This window comes from Sorex araneus, chromosome 4 (genome assembly GCF_027595985.1).
Source record: "Sorex araneus isolate mSorAra2 chromosome 4, mSorAra2.pri, whole genome shotgun sequence".
Lineage (NCBI taxonomy): Eukaryota > Metazoa > Chordata > Mammalia > Eulipotyphla > Soricidae > Sorex > Sorex araneus.
In genome coordinates this window covers 86,533,353-86,559,997 of record NC_073305.1, presented here as the reverse complement: position 1 = coordinate 86,559,997, position 26,645 = coordinate 86,533,353, and the positions used below count along the sequence as shown (strand labels likewise).

Genomic DNA, 26,645 nt, shown 5'->3' with positions numbered 1-26,645 from the left:
TCTATCATATCATATCATGGTCCCTTATTATAGATTATCAAGTTGACTTCATTTGAACTTGGAATTTTGAAACTAATTTTTCATTGCCTTTTGATTTACAATGGTGACGGTGAATTTTATTGAGATAATATGAACCTAAATCTTTTGTATGTAGCCTTTATATCTTCCCTCTTTGAAATTTCTTAGGATTATATTTTTCTTTGGGTGTTTTCTAAGTTCAATATTTTAATACCATGATGTGGTACTTGATATCTCATATGGACCTTTCTGAACTGAAAAATCAATCTTTCCTTTTAAGTGGTATCTTTTATGATTCTTTATGATCTACATTTTGAGATGTCTGTGTGTGTATGGTGGAGTTCTGTTATTGCTTAAGTGCTACGCCTCCTGCATTGTTTCTTTGCTAATCTTGTTAACTTTCCTTCTGATTTTCTAACTTTATTTTTCATTTTTTTCTAAATTGGAGCACTATAGCACTGTCATCCCATTGTTCATCGATTTGCTCGAGCAGGCACCAATAACATCTCCATTGTGAGACTTGTTACTGTTTTTGGCATATCAAATACACCATGGGTAGCTTGCCAGGCTCTGCCGTGTAGGCGGGATATTCTCGTAGCTTACCGGACTCTCCGAGAGGGATGGAGGAGTGAACCCGGGTTGGCAGCATGCAAGGCAAACACCCTACCCATTGTGCTATCGCTACAAACATTTTTCTAAATATTTAATCAAATTTTCATTTAAATTTCATATTCCTGTTCTCCTTTTTTTCTCATTGGGAAATCCCTTTTAGACTTTTATTTTATGAGTATGTTTATTTCTCTGAGGTCATTAATGGTAGTGTTTAATTAATTAATCAGTATGATTAATAAATAATAATATATGAACTAAACAGCAATCTTTTATTTTCTACATTGGCTATGTTTCCACTGCATTTCTTGTCTTCTGTTTATTTTTTATCAATATTTTTGATGTTGGGGCACTGTAGCACTGTGGTCCCATTGTTCATCGATTTGCTCGAGCAGGCACCAGTAACTTCTCCATTGTGAGACTTGTTGTTACCGTTTTTGGCATATTGAATACGCCACGGGGAGCTTTCCAGGCTCTACTGTGTGGGCGGGATACTCTTGGTAGCTTGCAGGACTCTCCGAGAGGGATGGAGTAATCAAACCCAGGTTGGCCACGTATTAGGCAAACACCCTACTCGTTGTGCTATCGAATCATGTATGTCACTGTCACTGTCATCCTGTTGCTCATCGACTTGCTCGAGCGAGCACCAGTAATGTATCTCATTGAGAGACTTTATTGTTACTGTTTTTGGCATATTGAATACACCACGGGTAGCTTGCCAGGCTCTGCCGTGCGTGCTCCATACTCTCAGTAGCTTGCTGGGCTCTCTGAGAGGGGTGGAGGAATTGAACATGGGTTGGCCACGTGAAAGTCGAACGCCCAACCGCTGTGCTATTGCTCCAGCCCATCATGTATATAATTTGAAAATATCTTTTCCTACTCTTTAGCTTGCCTTCTTATTCTGTTGTTTTCATTTGTGCATTATAAATTATGTCTCATGTCACTGGCTATCTTACTTTTATTTTTTTCCTTCTAAATCACAGAGAAGTTGGTGTATGGCAGCTGGGATCAAAACTCCCAAGAGACAAGAACTGATAATATCTAACACTACCTTTGTTAATTTTGATTTCACTGACTGTGTGGCAATCAGAACATGTTCTGGCTGTTTCCGGGGACAGGGTAAGTGATTTAAAGAGATAAAAATAATAGTAAATAAGGGATAATACTCACAAATATAGTAATGACAGTTGACCCTTGAACAATACAGGTTTGAACTTAAGGTTTTATTTCTTCACAACTTTTCACAGTATGTGTTGGTAATGTATAAATTATTATATCGGTAAATAAGTATGAATTACTTTTTCACAATGTCTTTCAATTTCTCATGTTTAGTAATTTATATAAAAACTATAAGCCTAATATTCATTTAGATACTGACAAATAATTCATCTTGTGAACAGATGATTTAAACTTATGTTATCAACAAGTGCTACAGAACTATAAATGTGTTTCATTACTCATGATTTTTTAATAGCATTTTATTTTCTGTTCCTCACTTTGTTGTAAGAATATAGTATATGAAACATAAAATGCAAACTATGTGCTCATAAATTATTTATGTTAGCAGTAAGGCTTTTGACAGACAGCAGGCTATTAATAATTAAATTTGGGACGACTAACTTATTTCCACTATCCAGGTATCATAACACCTAACAATTTTAGGGTTAAGTGTAGTGGTATATTGCATTGTTTCTTTCAGTTATAGGATTGCATTAGTAATTTTGCTTGATATTCAAAGCATATAAAATTAATCCTCGTGGAGACCAGGTTTTAAGGTTGTGACTCTTGGGCCTCCACTATTTTTTGTTTCTGTGTTGGTGCTTGTCACACCCTGTCATCATGATACTCTGTCTCTGATGTCCTCTGAGCTTCATAAAGGTTTGAGTATGCCTCACTTGCCCAGACCTTTTCATTAGCACCTAAACAGCCCTGCTGCTAGTATGTTCACTGCTTAAATGAATGAAGTTCCACAACACATACACAGTCTCTCCTGAAAGAGCAGAATTCAAGTATTTCATGTTTCAACAGCCCAAGGCTTGTTGAATGTACCAAGAGAACCATAGCAATTCTTGTTCACTTGTTAACCACATCTCAGAGGAGATGAGAATTACCTTGGAGAACTCATAGGCCAAGGTGAAAAGAAGTAGAGAGCAATCTAGTTGATTTGATCATTGTAAACAGCCAAACCAAGTAATTCTAGTAAACATGCTCTTGTGGTTTGAAGCACCAATTTAGATAATTGTCTGTTTTTTTAATTAAATGAATAATCAGCAAGTCTCTACTTTTTTTTTCTTTTCTGTATAGGCAGAGCCAATATATATTTTTTTAAAAATTTGGGTGGCATCTGAGTTGAAGATTGTAGAAATAATTATAGGAAGGAAAACAGCTTTTGGTAATTACTTCAAATCACAGTTCATCTGTTCTTTAATAGCATCTCTATTTCATATCATTCATAAGACGTGGATAAAACTCATGGTATTTCTTAACCCCTTCACTGGATGATCTTGGCTAAGCCATTTATTTTGTTGTTAAAAAAATGGTCTATCCCAGATTCTGTTTAAAGGATCTGGGGCCTGTAACCTAGTTCTTATTCTCTGGGAGTTCTTGATCTAGTACAAACCTAAATATCTGTGCTGTGGCAGAGTGGAATGAGTGAAGTACTGGAGGACTGAATAATGATAGTGACAGAGTAGGGGTTCGTGCATGGTTCAGAATGATGCTCAGGATGATGCAAGTTTTGAAACATGAATTGAAGTTTGCAAATAGGTATAGGCAGGGAAATCTTTCTAGGTTTCAAAAACAATGTACACACATGGAAAAGTATGTCAACGCAAGAATATTTGTAGAATAGCAAAGAAGTCTAATATGACTGGGTTATAGGTACTTGTAGTGTTAGATGAACTATAGAAGTGTCAAGAGATACATCTATAGTATCTCTACAGGTGTCAAGTGATACATTGGAGGAAACTTACATATGTAATTTAATTTCCTATTTGTCCTGAAATGCAGAATGAAAAGAGTATTAGCTCCATTGATGTGCATTTTATTCTTTTGTATCTTGCTTTTCCATATATTTTATCATGTTGACAGTAAGGCAGTTTTTAGTATATGTAGTTATGTAGCAGTATTGCAGCAGATGCCTAAAGATTGGTGCTTGTTTAAAAAATTCAATGACAAGGATGTGTGAATCAGAAGACAATTGTCACAATTGCTTTCTGGGTAGCTGGGTTAGCAGCAGTATTGGTGGAACGTTAGTGGTGGTCTGAGAGAATGACTATACGGACTGTAGGTCTTTAATATAAAAGTGGAGCTTTCGTATTAAAGTAATACTAAAATTGTGTTCTGATAATTATTTGCCCACATAATTGAGTGCTAATTTTTGGTGGTGTGTGTTGGGGAGAACATACCTGGTGGTGCTCAAGAGCTAACTCCTGTTCTGCACTCAAGATTACTCTAGAATGCTCAGGGGACCATACAGGATGCCAGGGATCAAACCCTGGTCAGCCATGTGCAAGACAAATGCGCTACCACTGTGCCACAAAAAATAGTGCTCCAACCTCTGAAAACTATTTTTTGAGGTTCAGTGTTCAAAGTATAAACCTCAGAAAAGGTTATATAAGATTTACCATGGAGGATTTGGGCCACAAAGACTGAAAATCTAAATTATAGAATTTCCAGATTTTAGTATTTAGAGTCTGTTTTCCACTAGTCTCTCAACTTTGATACTACAAGCATGGGGACTGGGTGATTTTTTATTTTTTGTTCTAGGACTGTCCTGGGCATTGAACATATTTAGAAGTATCCCTGCCTCAATCTATCAGGTGCCAGTAGCACCACCATCAACTAGAATGGTTCCAAATGGTGGAGATCGCTTTTGTAGGAAATATTTACCCATGGTTGAGAATCACTGCTCTAAAATAGTGACTGCATGACTTCTGGAACAAGTTTTTCTCTTGCTTCCTCCCTATGAATTTCTGACACAAATACAGAGCCTGGAATAGAATACACAAAGTTTTAAATTTTCCTTGGGTGAATAAGTGAGCAAATTGAAAAGCCACATACATTTGTCATTTAAAGCACTGAAAACACTCCCATGAGTAATTTTTTTCTCATCTTTAATTTTTTATTACAAATTCACTTAAAATATTTTATTTGGGGGGTCAGAGAGATAACACAGTAGGTAAGGTGCTTGCCTTGCATGTAGCCGGTCTGGGTTCAATCTCCAACACCCCATATGGTCCCCTGAGCCTGTCAGAAGTTACGCTGAGTCAGGAGTAAGCCCTGAGCATAGCCATGTATGGACCTAAGAACAAGAAAGGGGAAATTGCATATATATATATGTATGTATATATATATATATATATATATAAATCTCACAATCCCAATCATGGAGCCACCTAACAATTTAAATATCTTGCCAATATTGAGTATAATAATTGTCTTTACATCTCCCTCATAATTGAATTTAATGGTAATTTGCAATAAATATTTTCTACTATTTTGTAACAGTCTTTTCTCTGGTCTGTAGGTGGCTTTACTGTGATAACCCGCCAGTTGAAGATCATAAACTCTTCAAATTTAGTAGCATTTCCATTTCCTCATGCAGCAATTTTGGAGGACCTAGATGGGTCTTTATCTGGGATAAATAGAAGTCATATCCTTGCTTCTATGGAAACCCTTTCGACTTCTTGTTTGTTTGATGCAAGTTTCAGTCAGATTGTCCGAGGAAGTGTCTGCGGGGAAGAAGTGCTCTTTCATCGCATGTCGATTGGTTTGTATGTTGAATTAATTATACTTTTTAGATTGCCAGTGGGAATGCGGTTATCATCTGGGCCGTTGATGTTTATAGAAGGGAACTTGTTTTCTAGATCCTATCTGAAGTCTCTCATTCTACTAGAGTGATGTGACAACACTTTTGACAGCTGTCAACTCATAGATTATGCTAGTTTTCGTTTGCTTCAGATGGCAGCTCACTTTCAGTATCACCACTAGATCTGGAAGGGTATGGTCACTTATTGACATTTTGAGCTAATTGCTTTCTCCGCAAAAAGACTTACAGCCAACCGAGTATTTGAAATGTATTTAAATTAAAAGTATTATTAAAAAATTCCAATAATGTCCATACTCATTTATATACATGTACTCTCCCCAAGCTCTTTTTAAGTGTTCAATATGCTCCAGGGAAGCAATTGCTGATGCCTTTCTATTACTTGCAAAGTTGCTTCACTCCAGTTCATTTTCCTTGTTAATTTCATGAACTATTGGATCCGTACAATACGTTTCCTATTAATATTGGAGCAAGGACTCCTTGGTTCTGCTACTCAGACTGCCATTAAGTCAGCAGCTGGGCTGTTTATAATGCATAATAGGATTGCTTCTGCCCTCTTTAATTTCCAGGTAATGATTGCTGAGTGTCTGGAGTTCAGTCTTTTACCTATTTCCAATGCATTGTATATATTTAGCTTCACTTCTTTTCTTCCTTTGTTTCAAGTGCTCTCACTGCATGAAAATGAAGTAAAGTGATACAGCCAGGTCACTTGGGCGTCTTATTTAAACAGGTAGACTAGAGAGTGAGTCAATGTGTCCTGGGTTGCACTAAGTCTGCATTTGGAATGAGTGTGGAATCAGTGTCTTGACATTCTATTTTAGAAATCTTAGCAATAGACACGTTGCTAGCTTTGGATAGTCCAGAAATTTTTCACTTTAGTTTCCCGAAGTGTTTATTACTATATCTAATATTGATGGGCTTAAATCTAGTGAGTAAAATAGCAACATGAAGAAATATATTTTCATTTCTAATATTTTTATTGTGTGGAGCATGACTTCCTTTTTTATTCTCAGGGAGGCATTCTTATTTTTATTATTGTTTTAGTGACTTTACCAAAGGTATTTGAAATAAGTATTTTGGGTTTTATATAATGGAGTCATTATCTTCTATGCATTTTATCAAATAAAAAACATATTTGTGTAGCTATAAAGAACATTTATATGCTCATATGGTAGCTATTTCTCTATGTTGTTTATTATCCTTCATTTATACCTTAACTTAAGATCTCCTAGTATTTGTTATCTGTGGGAGAAACATTTAGTAATATTGTTATAAAGATCTGAAAATGTAATCTTGGGTGATCATCTGTTCTTGGGGAATCTTTGGGATAGGACACTATCAAGGTATCTACCTTGGTAGCAGGACATGATCGTGGCACTCAGGGACAGAAAAGGTAACATGTGTGTGTGTGTGTGTGTGTGTGTGTGTGTGTGTGTGTGTAATTATTTATATTTTTTGGTCATACCCAACAGTGCTCTGGGCTTACTTTACTACTGGATTTCTGTCCTCAAAGATCACTGCTGTGTCCTTAAAGATCACACCAGGAACCACTTGTGGTGCCAGGATAGAATTTGGGTTAACCCCTTGCAAGGCAGGTGTCATATCCACTGTAATATCTTACCAGTCATGGTAATAATCTTGGTACCATGCACTAAGTAGATTAAAAAAAAAACATATTTGTTGGGTGAAAAAATTCTGATTTTTCTAGAATTGTCCTGATTTTAAATAAATGTCCCTTAGTTCTGAGAAAACTAATATGATTGGCTAGCCAACTTCCTTTGCTTCTATTTAAACATTTAGGTTGACCCACAGGTCTATAGGTACATACCAAAATAAGGGAAGTCTTATATTCTACTCCCTACTCTAAGTCTCATAGCCCATATCCTACAGTCTCCAACTCTAGGGTAAGGCGATTGTACTGGATTCTCTCTAAAGGCCTTGCTACTCAAAATACATGCCAATCGCCTGGGACTTTGGTGGACATGGGGAAGGCGAGGCTCCATCCCAGGTGATTTCCATTAAAGTTTGGGAAGTATTTCTCTAAGGTCCTTCTGACTTTATCTTTCTATGATTCTATTCCTAGCTATTCGTGCTCAGTGACTTGATCTTTGTCCCAGAGCATTATAACCTCATTAGGAACATGTCAGAGCTAATGAGCAATTTGAATTCAGCGTAGATACAAAGTTTGCTGCATTTCATGGAGAAAGGATTAATTTGTTGTGCTATTTGCCCTGAAGCGAGCACCCTAAGAGTTGATTTACAAAGCTCTCACAGTCATGATCTTTTGGGGTTGCATGTTGATGGAGATCTGATATGGCACAAGCACCCTGCTGTCTTCACTTTCAGCTCTCCTCTCCCCACCTCCCTTGGCATGAGGCCCCCAGAGGGCAGGGTGTGGGGTTCGATATAGCAACATAAACATAAACTATCTCCCCTTTGCAACACATTGCTTGGGGTGTGATTTCTCCCTTGTAAGACCCATCTCTTTTGTTGACATTGTTTAGTTCCTCTCCCTGTCTCTCACTGCCTTACTGAAGTCAGGTATACTCTCATTAGTGCCCTTCTTGTTTTATAGCTTTCTCTGACTTAGTGCTAGCAATTGGACTGCCAGAGAAATATACATAGTTGTTGTTGGTAGTAACTTATCTACTAAGATGAAGGAAAAATCTCCACCCTCTGCAGGATGCTTTGTTAAAGCAACAGTACACTTATTTTGCATGAACTCTCACTCGTATTCCTATCTAATGTTCTGACTTGAGGAATCATAGGTATTCAGGCTATTGTTCCACCCACCTCCATTTCTAGCAAATTCCTTCCATTAACCTCATCCATTCTAATAAGATCTGTGATGTTCTGTCAATGTCAGTCTCATTTCTCATACAGATATCAGCAACTGAACTGGAGTGATAGCCCAGTGGGTAGGGCGTTTGCCTTGCACACGGCCGACCTGGGTTTGATTCCTCTGTCCCTCTCGGAGAGCCTGGAAAGCTACCAAGAGTATTCCACCCTCATGGCAGAGCGTGGCAAGCTACTTGTGGCATATTTGATATGCCAAAAACAGTAACAACAAATCTCACAATGGAGACGTTACTGGTGCCTGCTTGAGCACAGTGCTACAGTACTATCCATACCAGCAACCAGTCTCCTTTCATGAGCTCATAATGCTATAGTTCTTAAAATTATCAATCCCAATTTATAGAAATGTCCTATTCTGTTGAGAGAGAATCACACGGACTCATGATAATCACATGGACTCATGACAATATTCTGATAGATTTTTGTGTGCTCCTTCTTGATGCCCTTTATAAGTTTTTTGGAGCGATACCACAGCAGTTGGGCTTTCGCCTTTCATGCGACCGACCCGAGTTCGATTCCTCCGCCCCTCTTGGAGAGCCCAGCAAGCTACCGAGAGTATCAAGCCCGCGCGGCAGAGCCTGGCAAGCTACCCATGGTGTATTCAATATGCCAAAAACAGTAACAATAAGTCTCACAATGAGAGACGTTACTGGTGCCCGCTCGAACAAATCGATGAGCAATGGGATGACAGTGACAGTGACCGTGTTCCCTGAGATTCTGTGAAGAACTTTCCTTTACTCTCAAGACATATAAATTCCCAGGTGATCTATTCTATCTCATCGCTTTACATAATATGCACTGGTAATTACACTTTCCCCACCTAAAATTTATACTGCTACACTAATCTCCAGTTCTACGTATCCAATTACCTTAAAGGATTTTACTGTTTAACATGGTAACTAACTTGACCACATAAAACTACTGAGCACTGAGATGTAGCTAGTTCAAATTAGTGCGTGTTGTGAATGTAAATTATACTCCATATTGATAATATTTTCTCTGTAAAAAATACCCTGTGAAGCATCAATAATCTGTCTCCATTGATATATGAGAGTATTTTAGATTTATTTAGTTAAATAATTACTAAATGTGGCTACCAAAAATAATATAAGATTATATCTGGTGCTTGCATTATAATTCTACCAATAAGCAATGCTTTTACCATTTATAAACTCATTTTTTAGAACCAAATTTTATATATATATTCATATATAAATACTTTATATATACATATGTGTATATGTATACATATATATACATATATATATATATATATATATATAGCACAGTGGGTAGGGTGTTTACCTTGCATGCGGCCAACCTGGATTTGATTCCTTTGCCCCTCTCGGAGAACCCTGAAAGCTACCAAGAGTATCTCGCCCACATGGTAGAGACTGGCAAGCTCCCCATGGCTTATTGGATATGCCAAAAACAGTAACAACAAGTCTTACTGGTGCCCACTCAAGCAAATTGATGAACAACGGGATGACAGTAATACAGTTTTATAAATACATATATATATATATACATATACATATGTATATATATATATATGTGTGTGTGTGTGTGTGTGTGTGTGTGTTGGAGGGGACACACCTGGTTGTGCTCAGGACTTACTCCTGGCTCTACACTCAGGGATCACTCTTGGTGGGCTTGGGTACCACATGGGGTGATGGGGATCGAATCTGGATCAGCCATGTGCAAGGTGAGTACCTTACCTAATGTACTATTACTTCAGGCTTCTGAATTTATGTTTTTTATTTATATAAATGTGTGTTCAGAGTAAATCATATTCAGAGTCAAGCAAATACTTCACTACCTAAACTAGAAACTTGGAGTCATCATTGATTCATCTTACTTTATTTATTGATTCATCTTACTTTATTTTTATTTTTATTTTTATCTTCTAGCAAATTCCTCTTGGGGTTTTTCTTTCTCTTTCCACACTCTCTCTGTCATGTGGTCATTACCTTTCACCAGAATAACTAAAACAGCCATTTTAGTTTACTGTGCTTCCATCCTTGAACTTTTTAACTGAGACCTGGTCTTGTCCAATCATTTCCTTGATTGAAACTTTTTAATGGCTCCCCAGTACCATCTGAAGAAAGGGTATCATTTGAATGTTTTCTGGACCCTTTTCATCACCTGCTCCTTATTTGTAGTTCTAGTATTGTCTCTCAGTGCCCTGCTCTTACTCCCTTGCATTTAATGTCTCAGCCACACAACCTCTTTGTGCTTTTCAATTCATAAGGTTCAGCTTCCATGAACCCAGCATGCAGGTCATTTTCTCTAGTAAGCTTCCCTGAACTTCCTGTACAGGTTTTGGTGTTCCTGCTGTGTGCAGACTGGATTTGCTCTAAATAATACTCATAGCTCTTACAGCTTTTATAAATTGCCCATCTCTAAGTGTAGGTAGTAAGTAGGAAAATAATAAGGTTTTATTTATACTATAGTGCCTAATATCAAGTTAAATGCACAGTTACTCACTAAAATTCACGTAAACAAATAGATGTAATTTAAAAAAAAATTACAGGTTGGCACAATCTTTCTCTCATGTCCTTATTGTCTATTTCTGTCTGAGGACATGTTTATGAGAAGTCGATAACATTCAGTGCTTCTTTAGAAGACCTGGTATTAAAATGCCAGCTCCAATCTTTATTTCTAAAATTCCCAGGAAGGTAATACTTACAGATGCCCTTCCATGATGTCTTCAGGGCTTTTTCTTTCCTGGGACTATCAATTGATCAGATGATCTATGTTAATAGCCACTTTCTTTTCCGCTGCGCCACCCCACCCTTACTGAATTAGCATTTTACCTAGGTATAAAATGTTTTTCTTAGTGATACAGACACATAGAATTGTGATAGGGAGAATTAGAATTAAGCACTCACAATTACCATCAGCAGATTATTTTCAGCCCAGAGAGTACACCATTTCTTTTTTTAGTTATCATAGGACTATTCAGAGACCAATAAATCAAACTCTGATCTGTCCTCCGAATATTGATTGGATGGGGTGTAGAAAGGATTAAAAATTTACAAGATGCCTAGTGACCAAGTAGTTCTTATTAGCTACTGTAGATTTAAATAAAATAAATGCAGGACCCATTGTTTATTTGATGGTATTTTTTAATGAATTTTGTAGAGAGATATTAATTGAAATCATTTGTGGGCACATGTCATGCCCTCACTCCCTCACTGAATAAATATTGGTTTTAAAATCTATTTCACACTTGTGATTTAGAAGCTGATATATAAATATACTATTCACTGAATAAATTACAATTGAATTTTATGTTTTGGAAAAACGCATGCCTGGCAAAGGGATCTAATTCTTGAAAAAATAGGAAAGAATTTCAAATGGCCACATGAATTTTTAAAAAATTAATTGTTTTTAAAAATTGATTCATCATAAATACAGTTACAAAGCTTCTGTGATCTGGTTTCAGTCATACAAGGTTCCAACAACCATCCCTTCAACAGTGTATATTTCCTGACACCAGTATTCCCGTGTCCATCCTGCCATCTGCACTCTATGTGTCTATAGCAGGCACTTTTCTTCTTCTTTCCCTCTCCTTCTTTATCTCTCTCTCTCTCTCTCCCTGTGTGTGTCTCTGCCTCTGTCTCTCTTTCTCTCTCTTCTTTTGGGCATTATGGTTTGCAAAACAGATACTTAGAGGCCATCATATTTGGTCCTTATAAAAATGGGACTACGTTAAACGAAGGAGCTTTTGCACCTTAAAAAAAAAGGTGACCAAAATACAGAGACAGTCCATGGAACAGAAAAAATTATTTAACCAATACCTATCAGATAAAGGGTAATATTCAAGATGCATAAAGCACTGGTAGAACTTTATGAGAAAAAACATCCAACCCCATCAAGAAATGCGAAGAAGAAATAAACAGAAACTTCCTCAAAGAACAAATATAAAAGGCACATGAAAAATGCTCTACACCACTAATCATCAGGAAGATGCAAATCATAACAACAATGAGATATTGCCTTATACCCAAGAGACTGGGCACATATCAAAAAGAACAACAACCAATGCTGGTGGGTGCAGGGAGAAAGGGACGCTCTTTCATTATTGGTGAGAATGCTGACTGGTTCAGCATTTTTGGAAAGCAACATGGGTATTCCTCAAAGAAACTAGAAATTAAACTTCCATATGACCCAGCAATACTGTTTCTGGGACTATAGGCCAGGGTGCAAAAACACACAGCAGAAATGGCATCTGCACTTGCATGTGACATTGTTTTTATCTGGCAAGCCTCTCGATATTATAGACTATGGAGTCCTTCAGGACATAGTTTTGGATTAAATGTGCCTGTGCCCCAGTACATACTGTGTCATTCTACTCCTGGAAAAGAAGAGGTTAATGTTCTTGATGATCACCTTGATTCTTAGATCTTGCTTAATATCCTCTCCTGTAGTGCTTGCGTTCAGTTTTTACCTACGTAACTGCTCTTAATGTGTCAGTGTTCAAAGTCTGGGGTACCCCCTGCCTCCGTGAGAGCAAAAGTAAAAAAGAGTTCAAATGGAAATTTTGGCCTAGCTTTTCCTTTAATAATTGCATGCCTCTCCTTCCTAGGGATAAATAGGTATGGCATCACTAATGGTATCCTCTTAGTCCTCAAAAACAAGCAAGAAGGCAACAACCATGTGAAACAGAACATTTCAAAGAAGTATTTCCATTCTTGACAGCAGAGATTACAGGAGCCAGTGAGAAAAATATCTTAAAATCATAATGGACCCCAAGCTGAGGAATATCAACCCTAATACATGGTTATTCAGTTTTATTTATAATAGAGTGATCCAGTGGGGTGCTGTAAATGTGCAACAACTTTCTCTATTGAATAAGCAGCCTTTGCATGATTCCCCGGTGCAAACACCCTCCCATGATCTCTTTCTGCATATGGTTGTGGTATCTTTGAACTCAGTACTGGGTAGATAGTCTGACCATGAACTCCTGATTCCGTGTTAGGCAGCTGCTCCAGGCATGTATGTACAGAAGAGATGACAAGATTCGTTGGCTAGCTCCCGACCCCAAACAGAAAATTGCTGTTCAATACCCCTGAAGGTGACTGTGGACCTTCTAGCTGCCTGGTTCCAAAAGAGGCATCCTCATATTTTAAGGCAATTCAACAGATGAGAAGAGCTGCAATTATGTCAGAAGGATAATCTTTTTGTAACTTATTTTTTAATAAGTGAATCACCGTGAGGGTACAGTTACAGATTTATACATTTTTGTGCTCATGTTTCCCTCATACAAAGTTTGAGAACCCATCCCTTCACCAGTGCCCATTCTCCACCACAAATAAACCCAGCATCGCTCCCACCCTCCGCAATCCCATCTCCCCCCACCCCACCCTGCCACTGTGGCAGGGTATTCCATTTTGTTCTCTCTCTCTAATTAGGTGTTGTGGTTTGCAATAAAGATGTCGAGTGGCCATTGTGTTCAGTCTCTAGTCGACATTCAGCACGCATCACCCCAGAAGGATAATCTTAAGCAGAACAGCTCTCTTCATGGATTAAAACAGGATAGTTTTTTCCAGTTGTTTATTTTTTACTTGAAATAACATTGCATTATAACATTTTATAAATATCAGATGTGTATCATTAAAAATCAACATATATACTTAGTATATTAATTTTGCCACTGACATGTCCATAGAAATAGAAAGGATAGAAATATCCTTTATTACACAGTTGTCCCCTTTTACCTAATTACCACATCTCTCTACTCCATTTCTTTTTTGGTAAACTGATTTGACAATATGGAAGCTTCTTTTTTGCTTTATATTTTATTTATTTAGCTCATCTCTTTGTTTTCTCCGTATTTTACATACAGGTGAATTCAGTTTATCTTTCTCTAACTTTGTCAAAAACTTAGACAATATCTTTGAGGAAGTTCTGGGCTGACTTTTTGCCATTTCTATGGTAAATTCTTATTGTTTGATCAACTCAACATGCAGAGAAACATGCTCAGCAGGTGATATTGGGGTGGGGACTCCAGAGATATGTGAATGATTGAATATTTTGGCTTCCCTCTCCGCTTTCCAGCTCTGCTTTGTATCTATACTTGAGGATTGGTAAATTCACATTCTAGGCTTCATCCCTTGTTTTGGATTTCTTATTTAGAAGGAAAAATATGTATGTGCTTCTGAATCAATAAGAATATGTGTACAACAAACTTTCTAAAATAAAATATTGCTGCATGATAGAAGGCCAGTTAGTTGTACCATAGTTTTCTTATGAGGACTAACTATGAGTTCAGTGTATTTATTTATTTGGTTTTGGGGTCACACCCAGAAGGTCACATACATCAGGGCTTACTCCTGGCTCTGCTCTCAGGAATCAATTCTGGTGGATCTTGAGGGGGACCCATTGATTGTTGAGGATTAAATCAGTATCTTTTCCATGCAAGGCAAATGCTCTGCCCACTGCACTATCTCTCTGGCCCCAAGTCCAGTTTATTTTTAAAGGATGCTTCAGTGAAGGGAGTGCAAGTTTGTTTTATGTGCTCAAAATTTCAATTGTGCCCTCTCAGTGCAGTGAAAGATGAGCATGACAGCAGCAAGCAGTAATATCCAGGGGGTACTTACGGCACCATTTGGGGATGGTTATTATGATGTGTCTGACTTAGGAGATGTGTAATTATAAAGGGTTTATTTCACGATTGTTCTGAATTGAGAGCATTTAGAGCTCAATGCAGTGTTTGTCTTAATACACAGAGATATGGACCCTCAGGAAAAGTAAGCTAATGGTAAACACAAACTAGGGAGTTAATATTTGTTCTCATTGGTATTGTTGATTGCCTAACAAATCCTTTGTGGGCAGTATACATTCAACAGTCCCGCACAGTCTATGGGCACTAAATTACATAACTGTTTATGCAACTAGTATCGTAAATTGGCACTTAGGCTGGGAAGTTTTACCAAGTGATAGCGCTATATTTCTCCAGGAAAATATCCTTTCATTCGAAATAGGCTTGCAATTTTAACAAACAAATAAACAAAGAAAGAGAACAAAAATAAAGACACCCTACTGAACTGGAAAGGAAAAGAACAAACTGGTAGTCCTTTTGTGTTTTTGATTGTGATTGCATAGAGAGCTGTTGCCAATGCAGAGATAAGGGTTAATCTTTCAAAGGGACTGGTTGCCTCCTGATTTCTTGCACATAAAGCCAGGAGAAGTTCAGGGAGAGACTTCATCCCCTAGTAATGAAGCTCTCTGCTGCTAATGGCCCATGCAGACTCCCTCGGCTCCTCCAAATTAGAAATACTTTTGTGCTCCTTTGCTTCATTAACAGTAAAGAGAGGGAGATTGGTGGCTATTTAGGGCATGGGGAAATTGGTGGCTATTTAGGGCAAGTGAAAATTGTAGTAATTATGGCTGGTAAATTCTCTTCATGGTGTTCTTCAATCCCTGTTGTTCTTCTGGTGCTTTTCAGAACCCCACCACTGCCACTGCTGGCATTTGCCTAGAAGGATGAGAGCTGGTTTGTCTTTGAATTTTTGACCCCCTGTGATGGTCAACACAAGGCACCGTGCCTATTGGGAGATGGTTTTTTTCACATTTTGGTTTGGTTTTCAAGATGTACCGCTTGGTCCTCTTCGCAACCAGCTGTGATAAAGCAGAGAGGGTTGATAGTCTTCCTGTCATCCTGCACTGCGCTAGAGCAAGCTAGTATTGTGCGTGAGTGCCTGTAAATTGTATCTCACCTGGTTGAAACGCATGTGGTGGTTTGACGGGGGCAGGGTAATACGTGAGGAAGGAAGAGGAATGGCTAGTTTAGGATCACAAGGTGGGTGGTTGATTGATCAGGTTCACCTCAGATACTAGATATGAATTAGAGTTAGGAGACAACAAAAGGAGAGCACAAAAGTCCCAAAGACAAATAGAATAGAATTTTAACAGTTAGAGGCTTTAAAATAGTTAAAAGGGGCCCATGTTTATAAGGACCTTTAGAAATGGGGAAAGATCATCTAAAAAATAACTCCTTTGATACTTTAAATCATAATCTATAGAAAATGAATTGGAAAAAATATACCTAAATATTTATTTATACATGTGACTGATATAAGTTGAAGAACTATTAAGTCTAGTCGGTGTAATCAGGGGCTTTCTTGAGGTCACATTGCTGGAATTAAAAAAATGAAAAAGTATAGGGCTGGGGCAATAGCACAGTGGGTAGGGCATTTGCCTTGCATGCAGCTGATCCAGGTTCGATTCCCAGCATCCCATATGGTTCCCTGAGCACCACCAGGGGTAATTCCTGAATGCAGAGCCAGGAGCAACCCCTGTGCATTACCGGGTGACCCAAAAAAGCAAAAAAGAAAAAGAAAAGAAAAGAAAAAATCAGTCACACACAGACACACACACAAATACTTCTGAAAATATTTACTTGATTGATTGTATTTGAATATACTGAGGTAGTATTTAGAAATTTTTCAAGATCGAATGGATGGTATCTTTAGATAAGAGTAAATAACAGACTCTTGGTTACTGAAATATTATAGGTTCAAAGGAATTCAACATAAATAAATAAATAGATTTATAAAAGTACTATTAACATGGTCTTTTTCTTATTATTTTTTTCCATTTTAGGACCACACCTGACAATGGTCAAGGGTTATTCCTCTTTTTCATTTATTTTTTTGGGGCCGCACCTGTATTTGCTCAGGGTTTACTATTGAATCTGTGATCAGGGATCATGCCTGACTGGCTCAGGGGACATGGGGTACCAGGGATAGAACCTGATTGGCTGCATGAAGGCAAATCCTATACCACAGTAATATCAGTCCAGTTCTTAAGGCTCATTCCTGGTTCTGTGATGAGGGATAACTCCTGGTGGGCTCAGGAGACCATATGCGGTGTTAGGGAGCAAGCAATGTGCAAGGCGACCATCCTACCCACTGTACTATCTCTCTGGCTCCACTATAATCATTTCAGCCTTAACTTAAAAAGCTATTTGTATTTAACTGAAAACATTTAACTAGAGTAGAATAAACATACGTTTGTATAAGGAAAGCTTAAAATTTTCCTAAACAAGGGGCTAGTGTTATTATAGATGGTGCCCAAGAACAGTTTTCTGGCCACTAAGGGACATTATTTCTTTTTTGTTGTTGGGATGGGGCCTAGGTCAGCTGTATACAATAGTACAGCCCTGCCTGCTGTACTATTACTCTGGCCCTAATTGAGAGTATTTATTAAGTCTTTTTGGTAAATATCTTATTAATATGGATACAACTATTGAGCTTTGGTAACGCATGATCTACCACTTTTCTCCTTGGAATACAGGCTATCTCGACAGCCATATGGTTTACTGAGCAGATTACCCTGTCGGTGAGATGCTTGGGTTCCTTTAACCCTCATTTATTCATTCATCAAATATTTATTGAATGCCTACAATGAGAAATAGTTATTTATTACTGTGTTATTAAATAAAAGTTATGACCTATCAACTAATTTCTCTTGGATGGAGGGCTTGTAATTCAGAGCACATATGTCTCTGTGAAAGCTGAGGAGATATACTTTCAGAGCTTGAAACACTCAGAATCATTCTCTGAACTGTCAAGAATTTTACTTTTATAAGGTGTATCTTCTGAAGCTATCTTCTGTTATCTTCTGAAGCTTTGGAGTTTCTTGGTTCTAATTTATTTTTTTTATCATATTCATTTCACATTTATCTCCCCAGAAGCCCATATTTTTAGCTAACTGTATTCACTGGGCAAAACTCTACAAAAGGACTTGGTTGGACTAGAACTATAGTTTTAGTCAGGGGAAGAGAGTTATAGACATTTGAGGATAAATCACTAGAAGAATATCTTGTCTAAAATTTAAAAATTGACATAAAATCAGCATTTCAAAACAAATGTTAAGTAATGCATTTATTTTAAATAATTATAAAATTTAAGTATTATGGATTTAACATGTTAATCTCATTTATATAACTAACATGTTAACTTCATCTGAAAAGAATCCTTTCAAAATATGCCCCCAAATGCAGTGATTTTCTATTTGATTATGTCAGTGCCTTATAACTAGGAAAGGGGATAGGGAGAAATATGATGTGGCTAATTCCTGTGGAAGATTGAACATTCAAACAGATAAACGTAATGTCCATTTAAACAGTGATTTAAGATTTTTCTTTATCCCAAGTTGAATTTTGTTAGGAATGTGTGAAAAAAACAGTATCTCCTGTAGTATCTCCAATGGGGAGAGAGGAAGCAGTTTTTCCTGCCGTCATATTTCTAAATACCCCCTCAGCTAAGCTAATGCTGAATAGGGTAATCTGGACATAAGTCACTGTTTTGTTTCTGGATACTCGAAGAATTTTAATGCTTTCATCTTATTAATACATGAAACAACCACATTTAATCTTACAAGAAATAAACATCAGGTCTTATTTTGCCAGCTCTACAGCATCTCTCTGCCTCTGTCTGTCTCTCTGTCTATCTCTCTGTCTCTGTTCTCTGTCTCTGTCTCTGTTTCTCTCTCTCTCTCTCTCTCTCTCTTGGCCATGAAAGATTTTTTTTTTAAATTGAGTATTAGTTTATTCTTTTTTTTAAATTTATTTATTTTTAATTAGAGAATCACCGTGAGGGTACAGTTACAGATTTATACACTTTTGTGCTTATACTTCCCTCATACAAAGTTCGGGAACCCATCCCTTCACCAGTGCCCATTCTCCACCACCCGTAAACCCAGTGTCCCTCCCACCCTCCCCAATCCCATCTCCCCCCCACCCCACCCTGCCACTGTGGCAGGGCATTCCCTTATTGGCCATGAAAGATTTTGAGTAAGTTTTAAAATGACAAAATATTCTGGAATGAGCTTTAGACACCAAAGTCAGCCTTGAGCTGGAGAAAATACTCAAGAGCTGAGTACACAGGGGGCCAAGTTCAGTCCTTGGCATCTCATGGTCACTTGAGCACCACCAAAATGACTTTTGAACACTGAGCCTGGAATAGTCCTGAATACCATGGGTGTGAATAAAAACAAAATAAAGCAAAACAAAAACCAAGCCAACACAAAGTAAGATAGTTAGGATAGAAAGGATATCTGTGACAAAATACTAAGCTGTAGCTAGATGTTGAAATTCTGGCTTTGGAACCCTCACCTGGTTATTAAGTTTCACATGAGATGCATTCTGTTGTTCCATTTAAAGGAAGGAAGTGAAAGCTAAAAGGGGGTCAGTGATTTGTCCAAGTCCATATGCCTCGTGAGTGCTGATAGAGGTCTCTAATGTATGTCCATTTGACCACAGTGCCTGAGCATTTAACACGAAAACCAGTTTGCTTTTTATAAGATGCCACTGGATGCTTTGGCTTTGGATATCCTCATACCACACCTCCTTCTTCATCTCATTTCCCTCTTTGAGAATTTAATTATCTGCCTGCAGCAAAATGCCACACTTAAAGATTCTCATGAAAATGAAACCAAAGGGGAAGGACACTTTTAATGCGTATTGACTGGTTTTTTTTTTTTTTTAATGATTTTTTTTTTCTGTTCACTTTGACTTCCTTTTAGTCTATGGTTCAATCTCTGTTCTAGTGAAGTCTTTAAAACCCCCTTTTGGGATGTGTTGAGTCGAAACATTTGTAGAAATTGATTCCTTGTTTTAGCTTCTGACATCCACTTAATTCTTGACAATACTCTGCCACAGTTTTCTCATTTGGTAAAATGTAGTTTTTCTGGAAACGCTTTATAAAAATCAGGAAAGTGATACCAGTTGCTTTGGGGAGTACTCACTCATGCATTTTGCATTCAAATGACAAACATGATTGGAGTGTCCTTGTGTGCAGGGCCCTGGGCTATGTAGGATACCACCAAGAAGGAGAAAACGGCTCGAACATAAGAATCTCACTATCCATGGGATGAAATAAAAAAAGCAAACCCAACCGTTCTGATGGTAGACTAAGATTGAACACTAGGCAGTGCTTGAGATCACAGGACACAAGCCAGGGACCTTCTTTGTTCGAGGGAAGATCTCCATGGCCGAATCCCTTAGCAGTTGGAGATGGGGTTTCTGAGAGTTCAGACACATTCTTTTCTAAGCGTTAGGCATTATTTCCCATTGGATAGCTAATAGGTATGTGTTTTATGCTGCTGATGAACCTGGTCTATAACAAAACTCTGGTCTGGGACTATGTGTGTTTTTCTTTAAAATGGTAATATGCAGTCCTGGACTATCCCAGCTGATTGGGATGGCTTTAACTAGTGGCCAAAGATGTGAATGTTGCTACCTTCAATACACCAGACCATTGTAATGCACAGATGAGACAATAAAACCTTCCCATCAGGTTGTTTTAACCCTTCAAGGTGCTGAAATCTTCATGACACACAAAGCAAGAAGGTCCAAGGCATAGATATAGAGAATAGAATTCCACCTGCTGGAGAGAAGTGTATTGGATTCACAATGGACAAAAAAATTTACACCCTGTGTATGTGTGTGTGTGTGTGTGTTTATGTGTGTGTTTGTCTTTGACCTTCTAGAGTGAATGCTCTCAGCGTTTCCTATGATTTAACCATAACTGACAGCAGAAATAAGACGACCACTGTCAATTACGTGAACAATACATTGTCTAACCACTATGGCTGGATGGCTCTGCTCTTGGATCAAGAAACTTACTTACTGCAGTTCAAGATTCCTTCTGTCAATGGATGTCTACAGGTAACATCAGGAATTAGTTAATTATTATGTTCTATTTTTTTCTATTCCCAGTGTAATTTTTTTTCTATTCCAAAGATTCTTATATTTACTTCTTTCAAATAGTAGTTTTCAGAAATGGCATCTTCTGGTATCTTTAACAGCGGTGTTTTGGCCAAAAAACAAACAAAAATTTAATAGATTTAACTTAAAATCTTCGCAGTCTCTCTTTAAATGTAGAATAGCTAGGCTAAAATTTTAACTTCATTAGTAGCATTAAGTCACTTTCTAAGCAATCTATAGAACTGCATTCTTATATTATGGGATAAGACCCCCCCTTAACCCCCCCCCAGAGGTTTGTGGCCAGAGAAAAATACCTTCAGTGAACATTTTTACGTTGCACACTGCCACCTTGTGGTCAAAGCTTAATTTGCAAATGAAGGTCCGCTTGGATTCGGTGGGAAGAGCAAAAAAGGTTAGGGGAGCAAAGGCAGGACTGTCCTCAAGAAAGGTGGTATGCTCTCTGTGAGAGAAAACCTAACCTGTGGGTTTCATTAAACCTATTTTTTCCCATCCACCACCTTTATTTCTGTCTCATCACACCCAGTCTGTCTTGCCTTCATAGGTACATGTCTTAGGAGCTGAATGTTGATTTTGCTTTTTGGGTCACATTCGGCGATGCACAGGGGTTACTCCTGGCTCTGCAATCAGGAATTACCCCTGGCGGTGCTCAGAGGACCATATGGGATGCTGGGAATCGAACCTGGGTTGGCCACGTGCAAGGCAAATGCCCTACCCCCTGTGCTATCACTCCAGCCTCTGAAAGTTGATTTTGGAAGGTTTCTTGGGCCAAGGAATTCAAAGCAAACTCTCTGCTTTCTTGCCCAGGTTCTCAAAAGAATGTACAGCTCTTCTGTCTTCCCTGGAGACCTCGTGGTAAAATTCTAGGGAATATTTGTAATATGAAAATGGTAGAATGGTGATTTTGGAGATGGGCAACCTCAGTTTGTATCCTGGGAGAAGCTACAGAACCACTGCCTACTTCATTCAGCTCACACATCTATAAAACACAGCAGTTCAAAGGAAAGGGAGGGCAGGGGCCAAGGGGACTCTCAAAGGTTGAATGTCCTGATATGAATAGAACCGGGCCATGGAGCACATGTCCCAGAGGTGGAAGCCTTTACTGTTAAAATTTGATACTGGAGCGATGGTACCACACATAGGGTGCTTGCCTTGTAGGTAGCAGAACTGGGTCCAATCCCTGGAAACATATATGGTCCTCCCAAACACTTCCAGGTGTGGTCTCTGAGAAAAGAACCAGGAGTTAAGTCCTAAGTATAGTCAGATATGGTTCAAAAAGGCAAACAGCAAAGTATGAATAATTTCATATTTTTTTCATCTATTAAAATTAGGGGGGATGAAAAAAAGAGTTTTAGACCTGCCTTTGTCTCTTCTAGCTCTATGGCCAGTCAAATTACTTTCTTGGGCCTTTGTTTCCTCTATTGCTAAACAGGAAGCAGTTTGGCTTTCCGCCCCCCATCTTAACATCCTATGATTCTGAATGTCTACTTATGAATTTATTCTACTTATACATTTATTACTCAGTGGATTTAAGTAAGTGTATTTCCTACAGCGAAAGTAGCCTGGGGTCTGAACTGTTGTGTTTATGAACTCCTCCATCTCTATTGTTTATAGCTTTGGGGGAGTGGGGAGTTTGTTCTGAAATGAATACTGTTGTATATTCTTTTACTCCAAGTACTCAGCAACGTTTGACAACTTCGATCCTGGGAGTTTCCTACTGCTGTCTCACCCCATCCCGTGGTCAGATGCTGACATCCTCATAAAGTGTGGCAGTCGAGTAGGGCGGTGTCTTCCATCCCTCCCATCTCCTGGTCAGGACCAAGGCTGTGACTGGTTCTTCAACCGTCAGTTGAGGCAACTTACCTACTTGGGTAAGTAAAAATAACTGAGCATTTTCAGGGCACATAACCAGAAATCATGTAGTCAGAAAGGTTCACTCTGTATTTTTGGAGTGCGTGCTATGGTGTGATTGGACACTTAAGAAGATGACTGAGCATTATGGTTAAGGGTATGCAATCAGACCACCAGGTTTAAATTCCAGCTTAACTGGAATTAAGTGGGACACTAAATACAGTTTCTCTTTCTTCCTAAGCCTCTGACTCCTCATCCATCAAATGTAATCATGTTATATTCTACCTCCAAGAAAAAAAATAAAATACAAAATATCATGTGCAACTTTTAGCAGAGTATCGAATCCACAATAAGTGCTTAATAGACATTGTTATTTTATAACATTTAAATAGTATTGTGTTTATAGAAAAATCAACAATCTGTGTGAACACAGAATAGGTGGTTATAATAATAGATATAAGGAATATCAGAACGAGAGACTGAAAATCCTGGAGTTTTTGTGCACTGGGAGAAGAAAAGTCTTGGCAGGGAACATGAGATGGCAGGAAGGCTCTGGGGGATGCACAATACCTATCTTGTCAGATTGGAAAATCCAGAAGTCTCATGTCATAGAACCAAATGTTCTACTGCCATGATAGACTAACAGAGCACAGAAGGACTTCCAGACCCTGTTTTTGTATATGTACCACTGGATTCATATGTCCTCTTGTGAGTGGATTTGATTTGTAGGTTTCTTTTGATTTCCTGACACTACTTCCTATTTCCTTTCCATACTGTGCAGCATCTGTTGTTCTTCATGCTCTGGTGTCCACGTCTACAAACCCCAGCTTAGTGGGGACTAAGAAGCCAATCTGGTCAATGGATCAGTGGTTTTTTTTATTTTTTTTTTCCCATAAATTGGTCTTCAGTGGTTCTGGTCAAATACAGGCGACTTTATCAAAGAGCAAGTCCGAGTCTCCCCTAGAAGTCAAGCGTGGCCCTAAGGAGGCTGAAGGGTGGGGTATTAGCCCTCTTCCCACTCACATTCGTTTATTCAAACAGCTCATCACTCTGGTCGACACTTTTGCCCAGGGCAGTATTAAACTTTAGTAGCAACAATGAGAGAAGCATGGAGCTTTCCTGGTATTTTTTATAAAACCTATTCCAAATGGATTGCTGTATGTTTTATTTTCATTGAATTATACTATTCAAATTTTATTTCCAATTTGTTCCATCCATAAATGTACCTTAAAAACTCAGGATAGACAGGGATTGCTGAGACTGCCTTACTACTAGAGTCAAATATGGCCATTATGGAAGAGCAAATAGTTGCCATTAGCTTTAGCTATGACAATTCACTTGATATATATCCTGGAACAAAATTTTTATTTCAAATATCTCTCTTATCCATTGATAACAGTTGTTCCTAGCTCTACACTAATTTAAATACTCATATTAACCAACATAATAAACATATTACAACTAAGAGCCAAAGACAAAAAATAAATCACATAGTTACAGATTTTCTTCCCCTTTGATGGTATTCTGTACTGAATTAGCAGCAAATTATACTATATTTGCACATCTATTGTATAAATGCACATTTATGTAAGTGAATTTCCATAGTTTACATATACATATATGAATGTATATATATATATATATATTTTATATCATGTTGAATATTCCACAGGAGAGACATTATTTATGTATTTATTTATTTATTTATTCATTTATTTTGGAGTCACACCCAGCAATGCACAGGGGTTACTCCTGGCTCACAGACTCAGGAATTACTCCTGGCGGTGCTCAGTGGACCATAAGGGATGCTGGAAATCGAACCTGGGTCAGCCAAGTGCAAGGCAAATGCCCTACCCACTATGCTATACCACCAGCCCCGTGAAAGACATTATTTTTTAAATTAAGAACCTGTATCAGTTTTTACAACACTCCTTCTATCACAATACCTTTGTATCTTCTCCTTCAAATAAAATTATTTTTAAGAGGAGCAGGAAGTCACAGAGGGTCAGGTTGAGTGTTTAAAATAAACCCAGAAAACGTTATTTCTCTAAGAAGTTTCCCTGTTCTCCAGTAGTGACATCCCCAGACACGTGTGCCTCCTCTTCGCTCCAAAGAGTGAGATATGTGAGTGGCTAGAACTGTCTTTTTGTTCTTGCTTCTGGGCTGGCATACTAGGAAGAGAATACAGGAGAATTCAGGCTGTTTCTGCTTTTCATGACAGTACCTCTAGCAGCGAGAATTTGGTTATGCATTTGGTTTTCACTACATAAACTTTCAAACTGTTCTAGAGACATATCATGTGGCATTGCCATATTAAAATACCCTAATGCCATAATACATTGATGTCGTTGTACTTGATACACCGCTAGGACTCTGGAACCTAAGATCCAGTTCTCACTGTTACAGTTGATCAATTTTGATTCATCAGTTACTTTTTGCATTTTCTAAATGGATATTTTATATTCCTTAAATAACTTCCCCCACCCCCATATGATTTTACAGGATAATTTACCCAAAATTTATTTAATCAGAAAGGAAAGCCTAAACCAAGCCCTTACATTCTTTGTGGACCTAATATATGTAGCCCTGGGATGGAAATACATGAGGAGAGCTGGGTGTGCAGACGCATCATTTCCTTGTCAGGGAACTGCTTGTGTTCCCTCCCATCCACAGAATTTCCTGTCAGATTTTTAAGATGGGATACATGTGTATGCAGAGAATCCTACTTCTTCACTGACAATTAACTGTACTTTACTTGTTTGTTGACCACTTCTAAGTAAACCATGTTTTTGTATGATCTGCTTTTGCAACACTACCACATCCCTCAGGATAGGAAGTTCTAAAACAATCACAATTATCTTCATTTCCTCCATTTGGCCCTGTCTTGTATGATATAAGATACCTGATCAATCTGAGACCCAACTGAGGAAGGAAAAGATCAGAACCCAGGCATTCTAGCTCCTGGGGATGGATGTCTCCACTAGGGTGTGCTACCCACTCAATAATCATTGATCACTGACCAGAAAAATAAAATGGGGGGTCGTGGGCTGAGTTGTGGGAAAGAAATGCCTCTGTTCCTTGGGACAACAACAAAAATATATCCTACAGATCTCATTGTTTTGACTCATGTTTCTCTTCTTCATCAAGGAAAGTTTTGTCTTTGTTCAGCAAACATCTCTATGAAATGCAGGTTCTTTGGAAAAGTCGGGGCTGGCTGGAGCTTAGGGCTTAGGGTTTTAATCAGTGGCTGGCTGGCTCTTTTACCTGGGGCATGGAATTATAAATGCTGCATGCCTCAATGACTTCACTTATCTAATGAGGTTAAGAATATCTACTTATCTCTTGGAATTATGGAACAAACACCCAAACATCCTCCAGTGTGATTAGAATGCCACGCTACTTTACTCCAAATTCTCTCCATTGATGATTTCTCTCAGGTCTTTCCTTTCCCCCAAAGATGAACAATCTGTTGTGCCTTGAACTCAGTTATCATGCCAAGGCATTGCTGAATCTCCTATTTCTTTGGACTAGATTTTTGTAAGATAGCTGGCATTCATGATCATCTGACATGTATGATCCATGGGTCCCGTGATTGAAATGTAATGGTACTTAAGCAATTGTGACCCATAGATCAAGACAGCCTCATTTATTTTACAATGCCTTTGAAGAGACTGGTTCAGGTGGCCTTTCTGAAGCTCCTGAGAGTTGCCACCTACAAAGGCTACAGCCATCAAGAGAATCCTGATC

The 26,645-nt window shown here is 38.2% G+C and overlaps 1 protein-coding gene across 1 annotated transcript in view; it reads left to right on the top strand.

Annotated features, from left to right (window-relative positions):
• Nucleotides 1-26,645, top strand: part of PKHD1 (PKHD1 ciliary IPT domain containing fibrocystin/polyductin) — a 552,653-nt gene that overhangs the window by 272,544 nt on the left and 253,464 nt on the right. The window contains exons 46-49 of the mRNA XM_055136692.1: nucleotides 1,611-1,746; nucleotides 5,156-5,402; nucleotides 20,813-20,990; nucleotides 22,723-22,918. Of these exons, the coding sequence (XP_054992667.1) occupies nucleotides 1,611-1,746; nucleotides 5,156-5,402; nucleotides 20,813-20,990; nucleotides 22,723-22,918 (757 nt within the window). The remainder of the gene's footprint in view (nucleotides 1-1,610; nucleotides 1,747-5,155; nucleotides 5,403-20,812; nucleotides 20,991-22,722; nucleotides 22,919-26,645) is intronic.